At 40.1% G+C, this 23,913-nt stretch overlaps 1 protein-coding gene across 1 annotated transcript in view; it reads right to left on the bottom strand.

Moving 5' to 3' along the window:
- LOC128640925 (interleukin-12 receptor subunit beta-2-like) overlaps positions 1-23,913 on the bottom strand; it is a 186,073-nt gene that overhangs the window by 25,731 nt on the left and 136,429 nt on the right. Inside the window, exons 12-13 of the mRNA XM_053693385.1 lie at positions 23,397-23,552; positions 775-897 (exon numbers count right to left, since the gene is read on the bottom strand). Of these exons, the coding sequence (XP_053549360.1) occupies positions 775-897; positions 23,397-23,552 (279 nt within the window). The remainder of the gene's footprint in view (positions 1-774; positions 898-23,396; positions 23,553-23,913) is intronic.

Here is a 23,913-nt window from a genome sequence, read left to right on the forward strand (position 1 = left end):
TATCTATCTTTTTAAACAATAACAATTTTGGTGTAGACTATCCCTTTAAAGGGATATAAAACCCCCAAAAATTATTTTATGATTTAGACAGAGCATGCAATTTTAAAAAAAAAGTTTCCAATTTACTTTTATTATCAAATTTGTTTAGTTCCCAACATATTCTTTGTTGAAGAAATACCTAGGTAGGTTTCCGGAGCACTACACTGCCGGAAATAGTGCTACCATCTAGTGCTTTTGCAAATGGATAACAATTCTGCAAAATTGCTGCCACATAGTGTTCCCGATACGTGCACACTCCTGAGCTTAGGTTCCTGCTTTTCATCAAAAGATGCAAAGAGAACAAAGAAAAATGATAACAGAAGAAAATTAGAACGCTGTTTAAAATTGCATGCTCTCTCTGAATCCTGAAAGAAAAAATTTGGGTTTCCTATCCCTTTAATATTGGACAAAATAAAAGATTTTTTTTGTCTGTGCACACGTTTACTAATCATTCTTCCTTTTGTCTGTGTATTGTCCATCAATTGTCATGTGTTTTTTTTTTAATTTCTAAAATCTGGTTACTCTAAATGAAATGAATGTTAGAAATGTGTTTCAAGGTGCAGCGCTTGTGAGACTATAATGTGCACTTACGGGATGTGCACGTATCTGAAACCAGTAATAGGATGCTTGCTAAAGCCACAAAAAGTCACACCACGCAGCCTTGACACGCCAGCCACAGACACGTAACTACACACACTCTATTTTAGTTTCCATTTCATTCACAAGTTTTCTTACCAGGTTGAAACATTAAAGATTCCCCACAAGGTCCTTCGCCTGCTAGAGTCGAAGCAGTTACACAAATTGTATAAAGAACGTCCTGATTTAAACTGTAGAACCAAAAGCTCCTTACTGCTGTGTCTGCAAAGAAAATGTCAAATGATATAAAACTGCATATTAAAGGGACAGTCTACACCAGAATTTGTATTGTTTTAAAAGATAGATAATCCCTTTATTACCCATTCCCCAGTTTTGCATAACCAACACAGTTATATTAATATACTTTTAACCTCTGTGATTATCTTGTATCTAAGCCTCTGCAAACTGCCCCTTTTTTCAGTTCTTTTGACAGACTTGCAGTCTAGCCAATCAGTGCCTGCTCCCAGATAACTTCTCGTGCACAAGCACAGTGTTATCTATATGAAATACGTGAACTAACACCCTCTAGTGTTGAAAAACTGTTAAAATGCAATCTGAAAGAGGTGGGCTTCAAGGTCTAAGAAATTAGCATATGAACCTCCTAGGTTAAGCTTTCAACTAAGAATACCAAGAGAACAAAGCAAAATTGGTGATAAAAGTAAATTGGAAAATTGTTTAAAATTGCATGCTCTATCTGAATCATGAAAGTTTATTTTGGCCTAGACTGTCCCTTTAAAGACTTTTTATAGAATGATATATAAGGGGACATACTAAAGGAAAACACATATGTTTTATATTACTAGCCCTAGCTCAGTATGTATTTAATGCCCCCCAAAAGAGGTTAAACACATAAGTAAATCCCTCTTGGATTGCATAAGCATTCCAGCCCCTGTGAAGGGCACTAGAGATGATTTGCAGCTGCACATGATTAGCATTTCTGATTGGCTAACCAGGAATGCTATATGTATATATACTGTATATATATATATATATATATATATATATATATATATATATATATATATGCAAAGCTTGTGGGTCCCAAGCAAGACTTTACCTATGTGTTCAACACCTTTGGGAAGTTAAAGGGATATTAAACCCAATTTTTTTTTCTTTCATGATTCAGATAGAGCATAAAATTTAAAGCAACTGTCTAATTGCTGATAGGAGTATATTAGAAAGTTGCTTAAAATTGCATGCTCTATCTGAAGCATGAAAGAAAAAATTTCGGTTTCATATCTCTTTAAAAGCAAAGATTAGATTACAAATTGTGCGATACGGCTATACCGCTGAAAAATTGGCCTTTGCAAGCGTAATATTCAGCTCACCCGTATTACAAGTTGCGGCGGTACGGCTGATCCACTAGCATTTTAGCCTATACCGCAACAATCCATTCCACACTCAAAAAATGGCTTTTTAGTGTGGAATATTTAGCTCACCCGTATTACAGGTTGTGCAGTCAGGCTATTCCGCTAGTGTTATAACTTATAACGCCACAATCCATTCTGCAATCAAATACCAGTAGTTATGGATTTTGCGAAACAAAAATGTTTCACAAAACTCATAACAAAAATGTTACAAAGTACACTAACACCTATAAACCACTTATTAACCCCTAAAGCGACATCCCCTGCATCGCAAATACTAAAATAAACCTATTTACCCATAATCCGCCGTAATCTGCTGCTATATGCGCACATCGCACATGCACAACAGGCGGTACCAGCCACTTTATAACAGGCGTAAGCCTCTAAAAACCCGAGCAAGTACCGCGCCACAGCTGCGACAAAACCACACCTCTTGTCTTAAAACATCCAGGGAGGGAGGGCGGAGGGCCTTTTATCTAACCCTGTGCCCTTCTTCCAAGTGGGGTTAATTAACCCCTTCTTCCAAATGTCATTCAGGCTTTTTAATTGTGCGCATTATTTAGCTAAACGTGCCCACTTTTTACCAAAACAAGTGCAGGATTTAACATTTCATGCACATGATTAAGCAACTTGTGAAATTGTGTGCACTTTTTTTAAATTGTGTGCATAAGTTGTAAAATTATGAGCATATTTCAGTATTTCCTATGTACACTTTACTTGTAGTGGATAATTAGGGTTTCAAACCTTTTTTTGAAGAAAATATGAGAAACAAAAGAATCTTTACATTTCACACAGGAAATCAACAAATTATACAGTAGAAACTGAAAAAAAAACACTTTATTTTACAATTTGATGCAGTTTGGTACAACAAAATTTGTATTCACACAGCCTAGGTTAAAGGGAAAGTCTAGTGAAAATTAAACTGTCATAAATCAGATAGGGCATGCAATTTTAAGCAACTTTCTAATTTACTTTTATCATAGAATTTTCTTTGTTCTCTTGGTATTTTTTGTTAAAAGCTAAACCTAGGTGGGCTCATATGCTAATTTCTAAGCCCTTGAAGGCCACCTCTCTTCTCAGTGCATGTTGACAGTTTTTCACAGCTAGATAGCGCTAGTTCATGTGTGCCATATAGAACACACTGTGCTCACTCTCGTGGAGTTATTTATGAGTCAGGTCTGATTGGCTAAAATGCAAGTCTGTCAAAAGAACTGAAATAAGGGGGCAGTCTAATAATCCATGGGGCTGATATTTGACATTTTTATTCACAAATATAATGATTTATTAAAAATGATGAATGAAACATTTTTTTTATATATGGTGCATATACAAAATTGGATACATATTTTCAGAGTTTACTGGCCCTTTAACACACATGCTAAAGGTGAATGGCATAAACTGTCAATATGATAATTTGGGTGAGGTAAATGACTTCATAAAAACTAATCTACAAAGTGCTGGAAGATTTCATGGATACAAAATGGAAAAAAAATGAAAAACACTTTCCATGGCCACTCTGGGTCTGCGTAGAAAATAATAATATATTATAATATTTGACTATAGTGCCACCAGGTGGTAATGTTATAAATAACATTCACTATAATATATTGCAATTTAAAAGATACAGTAAAAGTACAAAACAGTAGAAAAGCAAAACAAGTGCAGTGATTAAAAGAACAACTGAAACAACTTTAAAAAATGTAATGTGGAAATGTGTCTCTTAGAAGACTCTATTTTAAAAACATAAGTGAAAACATACGTTGGCTTTAATTCATAGTGCTCTAAAACTGGAAATTCCTGGATTCAGCTCTCAATAGAACTCTGAACATTGAACTGCACCATTTTAGGCCTAATTTCCATTGAGCTGGTAAAGTTTGTAAACCGGTGCTAACATAAAAAGTTTCTATAGACTTTAATGGATGTAAATATTTTTTACCAACAGTTTCCAAACGTTTCCACCTCAATGGAAACAAACCAGGCCTTACTCAGCAGCACTTCACTTAAATGGACCGAAAAACACTTTGAGATTGTAATAAAAATGCTTAGTCCATAGTAAAGCTTTGCAAATATATTTTAATTATATAATTTTTGTCCTTTTCTTGTAAGGGGTTGACCTGTTGTAAAAATGTACAGACTCCGCTGATATGTATATTTATAAAAGATGTCAGACAATGTAATTACAAGGGGTCTACTGTCCCTTTAGCAACGGAAGGTTCTTTTTTTTTTGGGGGGGGGCTGAAGTTCAAAATATATATATATATATATATATATATATATATATATATATATATATATACATATAAAGATGAAAATTTAAATGTGCATGAATGCATTTCAATTTAAATAGAAGCATTTAGCTCCAATAACAAAAATGCTTGTATAAAAGTTATTAGTTTTTAGTGGCCTATGTACATATCCTGTGAGGGTCCGTGCACCAGTATTTAAACACCACACCACACCAATGGTGTGCGTGAAGGATACTATGGTGTGCGTGAAGGATACTGGCCTGTGCATTGCTATAACAACATATGTTCACATTTTCAAAGTGAACATTTTATAAGTGAGGGATTAAAAATAGAATTATACAAGAATTGAACAAGGATTGGGCAAAGGGCAAGACACAAGGCAAGTACTTTTGTAATATTATGTTTCCTATACCTTTTTGTTTTCTTATGCAATTGCTACTGTAATCCTGTGTCTTATGTGTTTAACTGGTTCCCACTTTTATAAAAATGCTCAATATATTCATAATCATTTTTTCAACCTCTTGTCTCTTTAACAAAATACATTATTAAATTACTCCTTCTCCCTCTCCACCTGCACTGTTCATTAGCTCTTATACTCTTATCTCTCTTATACTCACCTTACTTTTGTACTCATGAACTTTACCTATTCCTAAACACTCTCTCTCCCCCCTGCACTTCAGCCAAACAACAGTCTCACTACTGCAAATCCGTATCTCATTTCATGTCACTCTCCCCCTTGCTTTTACTTACTGCTGGGGACATCTCCCCTAATCATGGTCCCCAACCACTGCCTAGCCGTGCACATCCATGTGTACCATCCCATAGACTCCGAAAACAAAACTCTGACAACCTTACTCACATTCCTCTTGCATCTAAAGCCACTACCCCTTTCACTTGCGCACTCTGGAACTCTGGCTCTGTTTGCAACAAGCTCACTTCTTGTAAGGATTCCATTCCACTTCTTACCTCCTTCCTCCAGTCACCTGACTCTAGCTTTACCTGTATTTAAAGCATCATGTGACCACAAACAGGTGCTTGATTATTAAACTAACCTAGCTAAAGTCTGTAGCTGCTATTTGAATCACCTCTTGAAATTACCTCTGAGAAGCTTTCTAAGTTTTGCCTTTTCCGGAATTGCTGAACTCATAAGGATAATTTCTTTTCAAGCTTAAAACAAATAACGGTCATATCCGTTATTCAATTTAAACAAACCTTCCTCCTGCAGCCTTATTGTCATGCACGCTTTAAGTGAATCTGACAACCTGCTTCAGACGCTCAGTCACTCTCTTACCGTTCACTCAGAGCTGCTTGGAATTGCTGACAGTTTGTTTCACTGCAGCGTAACCGGACTGCCTCCCGCATCCTCTCGCATACAGTGCTGAGTTCTCCTGCTCACAGTATACAGCTCCACTATCCGGAACCTCTGAAAGGTACTGTGTGCGCAACCTGTTGTATCCTGACTAAGGGGGTAAGAACATTTGATATTACAAGTAGCTGGACTGTTTGCTTTTCACATGTGTTGATAACATTTGCTTGCTTACTACGCTACACCGCTAATGCACTAAGACTTCACTCTGCCTGCATCATAATAACAATTCTGGTTAATGACAATTGCTACTGTGCTTATATTTGATTTATACCTAAGAGACTGCCATTTCAGTTTATCCTATTCGATTTATACCTAAGAGACTGCCATTTCAGTTTATCCTATTCTTCTTGTTGTGAAGTTTAACAACAATTCTGACTTTGTTTTCTGTTGCGTGACAAACCTTATCTCTGCAACGAATTGTTTCCTTTATAATAAATTCACTGAACGCAGCTTGGTTTATGCTACATAAATACTCCAATTGCCAAAGTGATACATCCACTTTATACAGACTCTCTGCAGTTGTGATCCTTTGCAACCTAAGCTAAATCATTACAGAATAATCAAGCCTACCTATGGATCCAGCAGAGCTCCCACAGTTCGTCTATAGTCTGTCTAAGAGAGTGGATGAACTTACTCAGGGTCTTAGAGACCTAAAGGTTGAGAATGAGACTTTAAGAAAAATAATTAAAGATACTACCTTACCTAAATCACAACCTACTTCTACTTTTGTGGAACCTCAGATAGCAGCACCTGACTTATTTAATGGTGATAGGAATGTTTATCGCCAATACAAGAATGCTTGCCTTCTCATGTTCAATTTGAAGCCATTAACCTATCCCAATGAGAAGATTAAAATACTCACTATGATTAGCTATCTAAGGGGTGAACCCCGAATTTGGGCTGACACTCTGTTTGAAACTAATGACCCCATATTATCCTCTTTAAGTTCCTTTTTGGCGGTCATGGATGAACTTTATTCTGATTCTAACCTACAACTGACGGCTGAAAGTAAGATGAGAAAACTCAGACAAGGTAACCGTCCTGTTGAAGTCTACATAACGGAATTTAAACAACATGCCATAGATTCCCAACTGAATCAGTTAAAGACGAATTGGCACGAACCAATCTACCTGATAACCTGGACGGTCTCATGAAATTATCGATGCATATCGATAGAAGGCTTCGGGAAAGGAAGTCTGAACGCCAACCAGGTGATTCCACATACAGAAGAGCCCCACATCCTATGCCTACTGCTCCATCTCCAAGCACTCCTGAACCTATGGATATCGGGTTTTTTCTGGGTCCTTTAGTTCAGAAGAAAGATTCAGGAGAAAATCCAAAGGTCTTTGCATGTACTGCGGAAGTCCATCCCATTCCCTTCGTGAATGTCCCTCTCTACGTAAAAACAAGAATAGTAAGTCTTTCACTCATATGACTACTTTAATTGTTCATGATAAACCGATTCACTGTACTTTAAATCTCTCTTTACAGTGGGACCACAATCGCTTGACGAGAGAGGCCATTATTGACACCGGTGCCCAAGGGAATTATATTGACAAATCTATTGTGTTGGAAAATAAAATACCCCTTATCACTAAGTTGTGTCCTGTTTCTATTCGAGTAGTAGATGGCTCTGAAATTTCTTCTGGTCCTGTTACACAGCATACCATTCCCATACTTGTAACTACTGTAGATTCACATCAAGAATACATTTCATTCGATGTAATTACTACACCACTTTTTCCAATTGTGTTAGGTTTACATTGGCTTTGTCTACATGAACCAGTCATTAATTGGAGTTCTCTGAAATTAAGTTTTAATTCACCCTATTGCCATCAAACTTGCCTGAATCATTCCTCATTACTTCATGTGTCAGAGGATCCTCAGATACCTGTGATGTACAGGAAATTTGCAGAGGTTTTTAGTAAAAAGGAAGCAGACACTCTGCCACCCCATCGGTCGTATGACTGTCCTATCGACTTGAAACCAGGTACCACTCCTCCGTTTGGACATCTCTATCCCCTTTGCCAGCCTGAGCTCGACCACTTAAAAGTCTATCTCGATGAAAACCTAAAGAAAGGCTTCATACGCCCCTCCGTGTCTCCAGCAGCCGCTGGATTTTTCTTTGTAAGGAACAAGGATAACTCTCTCCGTCCAATTATTGATTTTAGGGAACTTAATAAAATTACAATAAAAAACAGGTATCCCCTACCACTCATCCATGAACTTATTGAACACCTGCAACATGCTAAAATTTTCACCAAACTAGACCTCAGGGGCGCGTACAATTTAGTCCGTATCAGAGAAGGGGATGAGTGGTTAACAGCCTTCAGAACAAGATACGGCCTATTTGAATATCTGGTCATGCCGTTTGGTTTAACTAACGCTCCGGCCACATTCCAACGGTTTATAAATGACATTTTTCATGATCTTTTGGATATCTGTGTAGTCGTCTATCTCGACGATATCCTTATTTACTCCAATTCAGTCGAGGACCATGTTAAACATGTTAGCTGGATTCTATCCAGACTACAAGCACATAGACTTTATGCTAAACTGGAGAAGTGTGTCTTCCACACCAACCAAATAGATTTCATGGGTTATTCCATTGGCCCTGATGGCATTCAAATGCAGACCAATAAAGTTGAAGCTGTAAAGAACTGGCCACTTCCTAAGAACAGAAAGGAACTACAACGTTTCTTGGGGTTTAGCAACTACTATAGGAAGTTTATCAAAAATTTCTCTCATCTTGCTAAACCACTCACTAAGCTCACCAGCTCATCTACACCTTTTGTGTGGAACTATAAGGCAACTGAAGCATTTAACCTACTAAAAGAGTCTTTTTGCTCAGCTCCCATACTCCAATTCCCAGAAAAAATATTACGACCTACGTAGAAGACCTTGTCCTGCATACACCGTGGGCAGTAGAGTTTGGCTCTCGACAAAGAATATCAAAATACCACTACCTAGTAAAAAATTAGCAGGCTTATACATCGGTCCTTTCACTATCACTCGGGTTGTGAACCCAAATGCAGTCACTCTGGATTTACCCAGTTCCTTACCCATACATCCAACTTTTCATGTCTCGCTTCTGAAACCAGCTTCTAATGATCCTTCACTAAAACCCATTTTACCTACTGCACCTATACCCCTGGATTCAGATACTTATGAGATCCATGATATCCTAGATTCCAGACGTCATAATGGAACTTTGCAGTATTTGGTACGATGGAAAGGATACTCACCTGATGATGACACATGGGAACCTTACACGCATATAAATGCACCCAGACTTCTCTCACGTTTCCATCGTAGATTTCCTCTTCGGCCCAAGCATCAAGCCGAGGATCGGCTTGCTTGAGGGGGGGCATATGTAAGGATTCCATTCCACTTCTTACCTCCTTCCTCCAGTCACCTGACTCTAACTTTACCTGTATTTAAAGCATCATGTGACCACAAACAGGTGCTTGATTATTAAACTAACCTAGCTAAAGTCTGTAGCTGCTATTTGAATCACCTCTTGAAATTACCTCTGAGAAGCTTTCTAAGTTTTGCCTTTTCCGGAATTGCTGAACTCATAAGGATAATTTCTTTTCAAGCTTAAAACAAATAACGGTCATATCCGTTCTTCAATTTAAACAAACCTTCCTCCTGCAGCCTTATTGTCGTGCACGCTTTAAGTGAATCTGACAACCTGCTTCAGACGCTCAGTCACTCTCTCACCGTTCACTCAGAGCTGCTTGGAATTGCTGACAGTTTGTTTCACTGCAGCGTAACCGGACTGCCTCCCGCATCCTCTCGCATACAGTGCTGAGTTCTCCTGCTCACAGTATACAGCTCCACTATCCGGAACCTCTGAAAGGTACTGTGTGCGCAACCTGTTGTATCCTGACTAAGGGGGTAAGAACATTTGATATTACAAGTAGCTGGACTGTTTGCTTTTCACATGTGTTGATAACATTTGCTTGCTTACTACGCTACACCGCTAATGCACTAAGACTTCACTCTGCCTGCATCATAATAACAATTCTGGTTAATGACAATTGCTACTGTGCTTATATTTGATTTATACCTAAGAGACTGCCATTTCAGTTTATCCTATTCTTCTTGTTGTGAAGTTTAACAACAATTCTGACTTTGTTTTCTGTTGCGTGACAAACCTTATCTCTGCAACGAATTGTTTCCTTTATAATAAATTCACTGAACGCAGCTTGGTTTATGCTACATAAATACTCCAATTGCCAAAGTGATACATCCACTTTATACAGACTCTCTGCAGTTGTGATCCTTTGCAACCTAAGCTAAATCATTACACTTCTATACATGACCTCTTCATCTCCCGCTCCCTCAACCTTCTGACCCTAACAGAAACCTGGCTCTCTACCCTAGACACAGCATCCACTGCTGCTCTGTCACATGGGGGTCTCCACTTCAGCCACACTTTTAGGTCTGGTAATAGACAAGGAGGTGGTGTAGGTATTTTACTTTCCTCTCATTGCACCTTTCAACAAATACATCCCATCTCTTCACACACATTTCCCTCATTCGAAACCCACATGATTCGCTTATTCTCTCCTCTTTCTATATGTGTTGCAGTCATATACTGACCCCCTGGCTCCTCATCTCAATTTCTAGATCACTTGGCTGCCTGGCTACCTTATTTCCTTTCCTCAGACACACCTGCCCTCATTCTTAGCGCCTTCAACATCCCTCTTGACAATCCCACTGCCTCATCTCCAAAACAACTTCTGCAACTCACTTCCTCTTTCGGTCTGTCACAATGGACTGATTCTCCCACTCACAAAGACGGTCACTCTCTTGACCTGATCTTTAGCTATCAATGCACTCTCTCAAACTTCACAAACTCCCCCTTTCCTCTTTCTGACCACCATCTCCTTACTTGCAACATATCATCCCTCCCTACAACTCTCCCTCCTTCTTCTCCTCACACCAAACTTCACAGAAACATTATGTCATTAGATCAGCAACAGCTTGCTAATTCCCTCAAACCTCTCCTCTCATCCTTCTCCTTTTCCTGCCCTGAACAATCTATCTGCCACTATAATTCCACCCTTATATCCATCCTTGACAATCTCGCCCCTCTTACCATAGCTCGGAAATCACACACTCATCCTCAGCCAAGGCATACTCCTCTGACACGGTACCTACACAGATGTTCCCATACTGCTGAGCGGCACTGGAGAAAATCTCGGAGTTCAGCTGATTTTCTTCATTACAAATTCATCTTGAACTCCTACTATTCTGCCCTTAATCTCCATAAGCAACACTACTTCTCTACTCTTATCTCTAATCTTTCTTCAAACCCAAAACGTCTGTTCTCCACTTTCAATACTTTCCTCCGCCCTCCCCCACCTCCTAATACAACTTCTCTGTCAGCTCAGGACTTTGCCAGCCACTTCAATAACAAAATTGACTCCATCATAAATGAAATCAGCTCTCAACATAATTCCATTCTCTCACCCCCTCAAATGCTCTCACTCAACCACAACCCACATAACCTTAAACTTAGCTCATTCTCCCCTGTTACTGAGGAAGAAGTTTCAACACTTATACTGTGCTTTCACCTCACTACCAGTCCCCTTGACCTTATCCCCTCACAGCTACTCCCCTCCCTCTCTGCTACCCTTACCCCTATACTTACACACATTTTCAACCTCTCCCTCAGCACTGGTATATTTCCCTCATCGCTGAAACATGCACTGGTCACACCTATCCTCAAAAAACCTTCCCTTGATCCTACCTCCCCATCCAACTACCTCCCTATTTCCCTCCTCCCTCTTGCCTCAAAGCTTTTCAAAAAACTAGTATATGCACGCCTATCCCATTTCCTTACGTTAAACTCCCTTCTTGACCCATTGCAATCTGGATTTCGTCCCCATCACTCCACAGAGACAGCTATTGTTAAGGTTACCAATGACCTACTTACAGCAAAATCAAAAGGCCACTTCTCTCTGCTTATCCTCCTTGATCTGTCCACAGCCTTTGACACTGTTGACCACCCTCTCTTGCTCCAAGCCCTCCAATCCTTCAGCATCTGTGACACAGCCCTTTCGTGGCTCTCTTCCTACCTGTCAAACCGTACCTTTAGTGCAGCCTTCTCTGGGGCCTCCTCTGCCCCGCCACCACTTTCTGTCGGAGTACCGCAAGGCTCTGTCCTCGGTCCCCTTCTCTTCCCAATCTACACATCATTACTGTGTTCCCTAATAAAGTCCCACGGTTTCCAATATAATTTGTATGCTGACGACACCCAAATCTACTTCTCTGCACCAGACCTATCTCCTTCCTTGCTAACCCGTGTCACTAACTGTCTTTCTCACATCTCTTCCTGGATGTCCTCTCCCTACCTCAAGCTAAATCTCTCCAAAACTGAGCTCCTCATTTTCCCCCTTCTTCCAAAATCTCCACCCCCAATCTCTCTATAACTGTTGACAACTCCATCATTACCCCTACCCAGCATGTCTCGGGGTCACATTTGACTCAGATCTATCTTTCACTCCTCACAATCAGCCCTTGGCTAAAGCCTGCCACTTCCACCTTAAAAATATCTATAAAATTCAACACTTCCTTACACAAGACACAACTAAGATTTTAATCCACTCTCTCATTCTTTTCCGCCTCGATTACTGCAATTCTGTTCTCTCTGGTTTCCCCACCTGCCGACTAGCTCCTTTACAATCCATAATAAATGCCTCTGCCAGACTCATCTTCCTTACACGTCACTCTTCATCTGCTGCACTTCTCTGCCAATCCCTTCACTTGCTTCCTCTTGCCTCTAGGATCAAACACAAAATTCTCACTCTGACATACAAAGCCCTCAACTGCACTGCTCCCCCCTATATCTCAGACCTTGTCTCCAGATACTCTCCCTCCCGTCCCCTTCACTCTGCTCATGACCTCCTACTCTCCTCCTCTCTGGTTACCTCATCGAACTCCCATTTACAGGACTTCTCCAGACTGGCTCCCATCTTGTGGAACTCTCTGCCTCACTCCACAAGACTCTCCCCTAGTTTTGAAAGCTTCAAGCGCTCCTTAAAGACTTTACTGTTCAGAGATTCTAACAACCTATGCTAACCTTACTTTATACCAGTTCCACTCCTCCATCACTATCCCCTGAACCCCCTTAGCATGTAAGCCTAAGAGTCCAGCTGTTTGTAGATCACCTTCTTAAGAGCTGACTACAACAGTGCAACTCTTGGCAGGGCCCTCTACCCATTTGATCCCTATATTTGTTTTGTTGTACTCCCCCTTTGTTTATAGCGCTGCGGAATCTGTTGGCACTCTACAAATAACCGATAATAATAATAATAATAATAATAATACTATGGTGTGCATGAAGGATACTATGGTGTGCATGAAGGATATTATGGTGTGCATGAAGGATACTATGGTGTGCATGAAGGATACTATGGTGTGCATGAAGGGTACTATGGTGTGCATGAAGGATACTATGGTGTGCATGAAGGATACTATGGTATGCATGAAGGGTACTGTGGTATGCATGAAGGATACTGTGGTATGCATAAAGGATACTGTGGTATGCATGAAGGATACTGTGGTATGCATGAAGGATACTGTGATGTGCATGAAGGATACTATGGTGTGCATGAAGGATACTATGATGTGCATGAAGGATACTATGGTGTGCGTGAAGGATACTATGGTATGCATGAAGGATACTATGGTGTGCATGAAGGATACTATGGTGTGCGTGAAGGATACTATGGTATGCATGAAGGATACTATGGTGTGCATGAAGCATACTATGGTGTGCATGAAGCATACTATGGTGTGCATGAAGGATACTATGATGTGCTTGAATGATACTATGGTGTGCATGTAGGATACTATGGTATGGATGAAGGATATTATGGTGTGCTTGAATGATACTATAGTGGGCATGAAGGGGGTGTGCGTGAAGGATACTATAGTGTGCATGAAGGATACTATGGTGTGCATGAAGGATACTATGGTTTGCGTGAAGGATATTATGGTGTGCGTGAAGGATACTATGGTGTGCGTGAAGGATACTATAGTGTGCATGAAGGATACTATGGTGTGCATGAAGGATACTATGGTATGCATGAAGGATACTATGGTATGCATGAAGGATACTATGGTATTCATGAAGGATACTATGGTATTCATGAAGGATACTATGATGTGCATGAAGGATACTATGGTGTGCATGAAGGATACTATGGTATGCATGAAGGATACTATGGTATGCATGAAGGATATTATGGTGTGCTTGAATGCTACTATAGTGTGCATGAAGGGGGTGTGCGTGAAGGATACTATAGTGTGCATGAAGGATACTATGGTGTGCATGAAGGATATTATGGTGTGCATGAAGGATATTATGGTGTGCACAAAGGATACTGTGGTGTGCACGAAGGATACTGTGGTGTGCACGAAGGATACTGTGGTGTGCACGAAGGATACTGTGGTGTGCACGAAAGATACTGTGGTGTGCACGAAGGATACTATGGTGTGCATGAAGGATACTATGGTATGCATGAAGGATACTATGGTGTGCATGAAGGATACAATGGTGTGCATGAAGGATACTATGGTGTGCATGAAGGATACAATGGTATGCATGAAGGATACTATGGTGTGCATGAAGGATACTATGGTGTGCATGAAGGATACTATGGTGTGCATGATGGATACTATGGTGTGCATGATGGATACTATGGTGTGCATGAAGGATACTATGGTGTGCATGATGGATACTATGGTGTGCATGAAGGATACTATGGTGTGCATGATGGATACTATGGTGTGCATGATGGATACTATGGTGTGCATGAAGGGTACTATGGTGTGCATGAAGGATACTATGGTGTGCATGAAGGATACTATGGTGTGCATGAAGGGTACTATGGTGTGCATAAAGGATACTATGGTATGCATATGAAGATGTTTATCAAAGGGACCTTCTGCTCAGAATAATCAGTGCATTTTACATTTTATTGGAAGCAATACACATGTAACAGAAAAATGCTTTTAGCAATCTATCACTGATTTAGTGCCAGCTTTGCTGTGCTTAGGTTATACAAAGCTTAGAGGAATAGTGAAGTCTAAATTAAATGTTCATGATTAACATAGAGCAGCAATTTTAAGCAACTTTCTAATTTACTCCTATTATCAATTTTTCTTTGTTCTCTTGCTATCTTTATTTGAATGTAAGCTTAGGAGCTGGCCCATTTTCTGTTCAGCACCTGGGTAACATTGCTGATTGGTGGCTACATTAAGACACCAATCAGAAAGTGCTACCCAGGTGCTGGACCAAAAATGGGCCAGCTCATAAGCTTACATTCTTGCTTTTTCAAATAAAGATAGCAAGAGACCGTAACTAAAAATAATAGGAGTAAATTAAAAAGCTGTTTAAAATTGCTGCTCTATCTCAATCATGAAAGTTTAATTTTGACTACACTATTCCTTTAAAGGGACATAAAACTTTTTTTTTTCTGATTCAATTTTAATCAACTTTCCAATTAACTTCTGACTGGTAACCTTTGTTGTACACTACTGGGAGCTAGCTGAACACATTGGATGAGCCAATGGCAAGAGGAATATATGTGCAGTCACCAATCACCAGATAGCTCCAAGTAGTGCAATGCGGCTCCTGAACCTATCTAGGTATTCTTTTCAATAAGGGATACCAGGAGAACAAAGCAAATCAATTTAATAGAAATAAATTGAAAGGTTCTTTAAAAAAGCATGTTCTATCTGATTCATGAAAGAAAACATTTGGGTTTCATATGCCCCATATACCCACATTCAGAGACTGTGCCTGGCACTGACTGCTTAGAAAGCTATATCCCATCTGCAGTACATTGAGAAGGTGCATTATCTGTAAGCAGGTGAATATGGCATATGGACATAAGCTCTCTATAGGCCCAATGGTCTAAAGCTCTCTATAGGCCCAATGGTCTAAAGCTCTCTATAGGCCCAATGGACATAATCTCTCTATAGGCCCAATGGTCTAAAGCTCTCTATAGGCCCAATGGTCTAAAGCTCTCTATAGGCCCAATGGACATAATCTCTCTATAGGCCCAATGGTCTAAAGCTCTCTATAGGCCCAATGGACATAATCTCTCGATAGGCCCAATGGTCTAAAGCTCTCTATAGGCCCAATGGTCTAAAGCTCTCTATAGGCCCAATGGACATAATCTCTCTATAGGCCCAATGGTCTAAAGCTCTCTATAGGCCCAATGGTCTAAAGCTCTCTATATGCCCAATGGTCTAAAGCTCTCTATAGGCCCAATGGTCTAAAGCTCTCTATAGGCCCAATGGTCTAAAGCTCTCTATAGGCCCAATGGACATAATCTCTCTATAGGCCCAATGGTCTAAAGCTCTCTATAGGCCCAATGGTCTAAAGCTCTCTATAGGCCCAATGGTCTAAAGCTCTCTATAGGCCCAATGGTCTAAAGCTCTCTATAGGCCCAATGGTCTAAAGCTCTCTATAGGCCCAATGGACATAATCTCTCGATAGGCCCAATGGTCTAAAGCTCTCTATAGGCCCAATGGTCTAAAGCTCTCTATAGGCCCAATGGACATAATCTCTCTATAGGCCCAATGGTCTAAAGCTCTCTATATGCCCAATGGTCTAAAGCTCTCTATAGGCCCAATGGACATAATCTCTCTATAGGCCCAATGGTCTAAAGCTCTCTATATGCCCAATGGTCTAAAGCTCTCTATAGGCCCAATGGTCTAAAGCTCTCTATAGGCCCAATGGTCTAAAGCTCTCTATAGGCCCAATGGTCTAAAGCTCTCTATAGGCCCAATGGTCTAAAGCTCTCTATAGGCCCAATGGTCTAAAGCTCTCTATAGGCCCAATGGTCTAAAGCTCTCTATAGGCCCAATGGTCTAAAGCTCTCTATAGGCCCAATGGACATAAGCTCTCTATAGGCCCAATGGACATACGCTCTCTGCTTTTTTTTGTTTTACTTGGTTTTCTTTGCTAAATTTAACTTTCAGATGATGACAAGGGCATCAATGAAAACGTTTGGTCAAGAAAAAACACTCAACAACTTAACCATTTTCCATACACAGCTGAATTCAAGCCCCACTAGGAAGTATAATTTTAAGAAATACCAGCAGTCCAGTTTGCAAGTAAATGAGGGGCGAAATACATCTAATTGTGTTATTCAAGGAGTAGTAGAGATGGAAATATTTGGACCCAAAGTACCTTTGTCAGGAATTAAAGAGACAGTAAACATAGGAAAAACAACCCACATTACACTCAGCCCAGAACAGCATTGTGTGCCATACAAGTAAATGAAAACTTATTACTGATGTCAATCTATTAAAGCACAGTTTTTTTACTTAAAGGGACAGTCAACACCAGAATTGTTGTTGTTTTAAAAGATAGATAATCCCTTAATTACCCATTCCCCAGTTTTGCATAACCAACACAGTTATAATTATACACGTTTTACCTCTGTTATTACCTTGTATCTAAGCCTCTGCAGACTGAGTACTTTTGACAGACTTGTATTTTAGCCAATCAGTACTGACTCCTCAGTAAATTCATGTGCATGAGCTCAATGTTATCTATATGTAACACATGAACTAATGCCCTCTAGTGGTGAAAAACTGTCAAATGCAGAGGTGGCCTTCAAGGTCTAAGAAATTAGCATATGAACCTCCTAGGTTTAGCTTTCAACTAAGAATTCCAAGAGAACAAAGCAAAATTGGTGATAAAAGTAAATTGGAAAGTTGTTTAAAATTGCATTCCCTATCTGAATCAGGAAAGTTTTTTTGGACTTGACTGTTCCTTTAAAGTTTCAAATCCTCAGACTGGCCATCACCTGCTGTTATCAGAAGTCATAACGCCTGCCCAGAAGCCATAATGCCTGCCCAGAAGTCATAATACCTGCCCAGAAGCCATAATGCCTGCCTAGAAGCCATAACGCCTGCCCAGAAGCCATAACGCCTGCCCAGAAGCCATAACGCCTGTCCAGAAGTCATAATGCCAGCCCAGAAGTCATAACGCCTGCCCAGAAGTCATAACGCCTGCCCAGAAGTCATAACGCCTGCCCAGAAGTCATAACGCCAGCCCAGAAGTCATAAAGCCTGCCCAGAAGTCATAACGCCTGCCCAGAAGTCATAACGCCTGCCCAGAAGCCATAATGCCTGCCCAGAAGTCATAATGCCTGCCTAGAAGCCATAACGCCTGCCCAGAAGCCATAACGCCTGCCCAGAAGTCATAAAGCCAGCCCAGAAGTCATAAAGCCAGCCCAGAAGTCATAATGCCTGCCCAGAAGCCATAACGCCTGCCCAGAAGTCATAAAGCCAGCCCAGAAGTCATAAAGCCAGCCCAGAAGTCATAATGCCTGCCCAGAAGTCATAACGCCTGCCCAGAAGCCATAACGCCTGCCCAGAAGTCATAAAGCCAGCCCAGAAGTCATAATGCCTGCCCAGAAGTCATAACGCCTGCCCAGAAGCCATAACGCCTGCCCAGAAGTCATAACGCCTGCCCAGTAGCCATAACGCCTGCCCATCAATGAATCACAGTGCCTGCTTCTGCTTTCCCGATGACTCTGTATTGAATGCATGCAGCTTCTTCACAGCCAAAGGGAAAGAAAGAACATGAACAAACCTAAAGTGATGGTAAACTCTCCCCTTTATAAAATCATATGCGCAATGTTAGTGATATTTTAGATGGAGTTTCATTCATCAGTTGTAATGAAGTTGCGCTATAACTTACTTTTTAATAAAGATATAAAATTCAAATACCCCGCAGTGCCACCCCCTTCAAAAGTCAAATTTTCTGGGAGCTAACAGTTTAAATTGTTTGCCAATCAGCGCTCTTTCCATATGGCACTTTTGTTGTAGCTAGAGCGCTGACTGGACAACAATTCAAACCTTTAGCTCACAGAAAAATTGACTTTTAAGAGTGGGCGGTGGAGCGTGGGGTATTTCAATTTCATATCTATATTAAAAATTTAATTATAGCACATCTTAGTTACAACTGATGAATCAAACCATCTAAAATTCCAGATCTGATTTTAAAAATTAAAGTTTACCATCACTTTAATGATCTAGAGTACCAGTGATACATTGGGGCATATTTATCAAGCTTCTGTTTCGCCGGAAACAGAAGTTATGAAGCAGCGGTCTAAAGACCGCTGCTCCATAACCTGTCCGCCTGCTCTGAGGCAGCGGACAGAAATCAACCCGATCGAATACGATCGGGTTGATTGACACCCCCAGCTAGCAGCCGATTGGCCGCAAATCTGCAGGGGGCGGCATTGCACCAGCAGTTCACAGCGTATGCTGTCGGCATTTATCGATGTGCAGTGGACATGATCCGCAATATCGGATCATGTTTGCTCGCTCCATAATATATAGGGCCAATTGTGTTTTATCTGTGAGCACAATCACAAATGCTCAAAATTGTTACCTTCCTGAAAATAACACAAAATCATGCACAAAACTAATGTTACATTAAAAAATGTTTTAAGGTACTTGTTAATGAGGGTATTATTAATATAAACAATAAAAATGACTGACAACTGCTTTGACATTGAAAATTGGCTCATCTGTAGACATTAACATGCCAATAATTATTGATATACAATAGACTGCGATCAAGTTTAATGTGAGTTTTTTAAAATAATTTGTATATAATATTTACAGTCCCTTTAATGAACTAATAAGTTAATAATTATAATAGGTAGATTGTGGTGTACTAGAACATTTTAAAGTGCTGATCAGAAGATTATTTGGTGATTTCCTGTTACCCACTTACGGTAATGAGTAATTACATTAAATATGTTTTAAATACATAAATATATGCGCTATTATATGCACCTTAAAGGGACATGATACCCAAATGTTGAAACACTTGAAAGTGATGCAGCATAGCTGTTAAAAACTGACTAGAAAATACCACCAGAACATCTCTATGTAAAAAAGAAAGAAATTTTAACTCAAAATGTCCTAAGTATTCACACCCCATTGTAAAGGACTTTAAGCAGCAAATCAGTATGTCTGTCCCGGGACTTGCAAGGGAGCATGCCTCATGCACTCTCATGTTTTTCCCCTGTTTAGTTTAAGGAAGTTTACTATGAAATCTCATGAGATCACAGAAAAACAGTTAATGACCTCAACACTGCTGATGCTTATTGGCTGCTGTTCCTTTCTTCCTTTTTTTTTTTACCTGCAGCTCTGCAGTAACTAAAAGAAAACTTTTTACAGAACACTTACTCTGGTGAGCTGAGAAAATTGTGAGGTAAAAATATCTTCCTTTTTTAAATAGAGATGTTCAGGTGATATTTTCCTGTCAGCCCTTTTAGTTATGCTGCATCACTTTCAAGTGATTAAAGGGACAGTATACACTCATTTTCATATAACTGCATGTAATAGACACTACTATAAAGAATAAGATGCACAGATACTGATATAAAAATCCAGTATAAAACTGTTTAAAAAACTTACTTAGAAGCTGTCAGTTTGGCTCTGTTGAAAAGGTAGCTGGAAAGCCCACTGCAAGTGGGAAATAAGACACTCCCCCCCCCCCTCCCCCCTTCTTTTGCATATGAAAAGACCCTTTACACAAACAGGAGCAAGCTGGAGTAGGTAGTCGAGCGTATTCACATAAAACTTTGGGGCTTGGTTAGGAGTCTGAAAATCAGAGCAATGTTATTTAAAAATAAGCAAAACTATACATTAATTAAAAAAAAAAACTTTATGGGCTATATAAATAGATTATCTACAAAACATTTATGCAAAGAAAAAATGAGTGTATAATGTCCCTTTAAGCATATGAGTATTATGTCCATTTAATGAAGAAAACAGATGTTTGTATGCAAGATGTAGCACCTTAGAACACCCAGGATGTACTACAAAGAGGGTAGACATACAATAGAAAAAAGATACCACTATTTTCAAATACCAGAGCATATTAAATAGGTCTGTCCAAAATATATGATAGGACCCTTTTATTTAACACATTGAAGGATCTTAAAAATAAATAATATTATTTTTAAACTTATGTAATTGTCCCATGGGCTAAAAAAAATCATTTCAGTCACTGAAATACCAGTACATTTTCAACCTTATCAACGTTAACAAACCTTCCAGTAAATACTCCTGAGCCTTCCTAAATATGATTTTCAACAAAGAATACAAAGTGAATTGCTTGACAGATTGTATGATTATTATTATCGGTTATTTGTAGAGCGCAAACCGATTCCGCAGCACTATAAACAAATGCGGAGTACAACAAAACAATTATAGGGATCAAATGGGTAGAGGGCCCTGCCAAGAGTTGCACTGTTGTAGTCAGCTCTAAAGAAGGTGATCTACAAACAGCTGGACTCTTAGGCTTACATGCTAAAGGGGTTCAGGGGATAGCAATGGAGGAGAGGAACTGGTATAAAGAAAGGTTAGTGTAGGTTGTATGCATCCCTGAACAGTAGAGCTTTTAAGGAGCGCTTGAAGCTTTCAAAACTAGGGGAGAATCTTGTGGAGTGAGGCAGAGTTCGACAAGATGGGAGCCAGTCTGGAGAAGTCCTGTAAACGGGAGTGTGATGAGGTGACAAGAGAGGAGGAGAGTAGGAGGTCATGAGTAGAGCGAAGGGGACGGGAGGGAGAGTATCTGGAGACAAGGTCTGTGATATAGGGGGGAGCAGTGCAGTTGAGAGCTTTGTATGTCAGAGTGAGAATTTTGTGTTTAATCCTAGAGGCAAGAGGAAGCCAGTGAAGGGATTGGTAGAGAGGAGCAGCAGATGAAGAGCGACGTGTAAGGAAGATGAGCCTGGCAGAGGCATTCATTATGGATTGTAAAGGAGCTAGGTGGCAGGTGGGGAGACCAGAGAGGACAGAGTTACAGTAATCGAGGTGGGAAAGGATGAGAGAGTGAATTAAAATCTTAGTTGTTTCTTGTATAAGGAAATGTCTAATTTTAGCAATGTTTTTAAGGTGGCCAAGGACTGAATGTGAGGAGTGAAAGAAAGATCTGAGTCAAGTATGACCCGAGACATCGGGCATGTGGGGTAGGCTTAATGATGGGGTTGTCGACAGTTATAGAGAGATTGGGTGAAGATTTTGGAAGAAGGGGGGAAAATAAGGAGCTCAGTTTTGGAGAGATTTAGCTTGAGGTAGTGAGAGGACATCCAGTTAGAGATGTGAGAAAGACAGTTAGGGACACGGGTTAGCAAGGAAGGAGATAGGTCTGGTGCAGAGAAGTAGATTTGGTTGTTGTCGGCATACAAATGATATTGGAAACCGTGGGACTTTATTAGGGAACCTAGCGATGACGTGTAGATTGAGAAGAGAAGGGGACCGAGGACAGAGCCTTGTGGTACTCCGACAGAAAGTGGTGATGGGGCAGAGGAGGCCCTAGAGAAGGCTACACTAAAGGTACGGTTTGACAGGTAGGAAGAGAGCCACAAGAGGGCTGTGTCACAGATGCCGAAGGATTGGAGGGTTTGGAACAAAAGAGGGTGGTCAACAGTATCAAAGGCTGCGGACAGATCAAGGAGGATAAGCAGAGAGAAGTGGCCTTTTGATTTTGCTGTAAGTAGGTCGTTGGTAACCTTAACAATTGCTGTCTCTGTAGAGTGATGGGGACGAAATCCAGATTGTAGTGGGTCAAGGAGGGAGTTTAATGTAAGGAAATGGGATAGGCGTGCATGTTCTTTAACCAAACTTTCTAAGGCAAATTCATGTTTTTTAATTAATTGTTCCCACTAGGTATCAGACAAAGCGGTAGACATAGATATACACTACAATAGATAAATGATAATAGATAGATAGAATGAGGCCAATTTAACAAAGGTCTTGCGGACTTGATCCTACAGTGCGGATCAGGTCTGCAAGACCTCGCTGAATGCGGAGAGCAATACGCTCTCCGTATTCAGCATTGCACCAGCAGCTCACAAGAGCTGCTGGTGCAAAGCTGCCCCCTGCAGACTAGCGGCCAATGGGCCGCCAGCAGGGGGGTGTCAATCAACCCGATCGTACTCGATCGGGTTGAATTCCGGCTATTCCGGTCCGCCTCATCAGAGCAGGTGGACAGGGTTATGGAGCAGCGGTCTTTAGACTGCTGTTTCATAACTGCTGTTTCTGGCGAGTCTGAAGACTCGCCAGAAACACGGGCCCACAAGCTCCATTCGGAGCTTGATAAATGGACCCCATTGTATTGGTCTGTGGTCTATGTATTGGTCTGTAGTGCGGGTAGGGAGTCGCTATATTCTTGTTAGGCTGGATGGTGTAGGTCATGTCAATATTTTTAAAACTGATAGCCTACGTGGTATTAGAAGTGTAATAAGCAGCTTGCAACCAGCTTGAGGTTAACTTGTGAACACGGGGCATCAAGCTCCATTGGAGCTTAATAGATAGGCCCCATAGGCAGAAGGATGGAAAGACAGAGAGACAGACAAAAATGCAGAGACAGATAGATAGATAGATAGATAGATAGACTCTTAACAAGCAATCTGATTCGTTAGCATCCTTGGATGCTGTGTAAAACCATAACAAAATAATTTACTAAGTAGACATAATTTAGTTTTGCATATAGTATTATAATTACTAGTTCTAACAACACAACATTACTCTGTTATTGATAACTAATTACTTATTGAAATTTAGAAATAACTGATGTTTGATCAGGTCCAGACCTGTATGTCTATCACAAGATAAGGGCTAAAATCTTTGTTATAGTTGTCATTTTTTTAAGCTGTATATAAGAATACTACTTACAGTATTTGTCTGAAAAGTCACGCAGTCCTTTCTTCAGATAAATTGTGTAATTGGTGATAAGTCCTTTTTGTTTACAGTACGGAATCTCTTCCCACTCAATAAGTATCTTGTCTCCAAGATTCACTTTGACTTTTGCATTGGGACCTCTCTCTGGTTCTGTGGAGTAATAATCACAATAACAAATATTTCATTATTTTTTGAGAAGATTAAGCAATTTTTTTTCTTTCCAGCCCAAAGATGTAATTTCGAATGGTAAAGTTAGTATCAACTCTCAATTTTAAATCAACGATGTGAGACAATTCTGGTACATATTGGCACCCCTGTTAAAAAATGCTTCTTATGCCCAAATCAAAATGCTGGTGTAAAAATATTTACCCAGACTGAGTAAATAAATTACTAAAATAAAAAGTGCAAAAGGCTTTTTTCTGTGACCTGACACTATACTTACACCTTTTTTATTGCACCTGACTTGACCGGGTATAAAATCATTGCACAAACCACATGGAAGGCTAAAATT

This window comes from Bombina bombina, chromosome 10, assembly GCF_027579735.1.
Source record: "Bombina bombina isolate aBomBom1 chromosome 10, aBomBom1.pri, whole genome shotgun sequence".
NCBI lineage: Eukaryota > Metazoa > Chordata > Amphibia > Anura > Bombinatoridae > Bombina > Bombina bombina.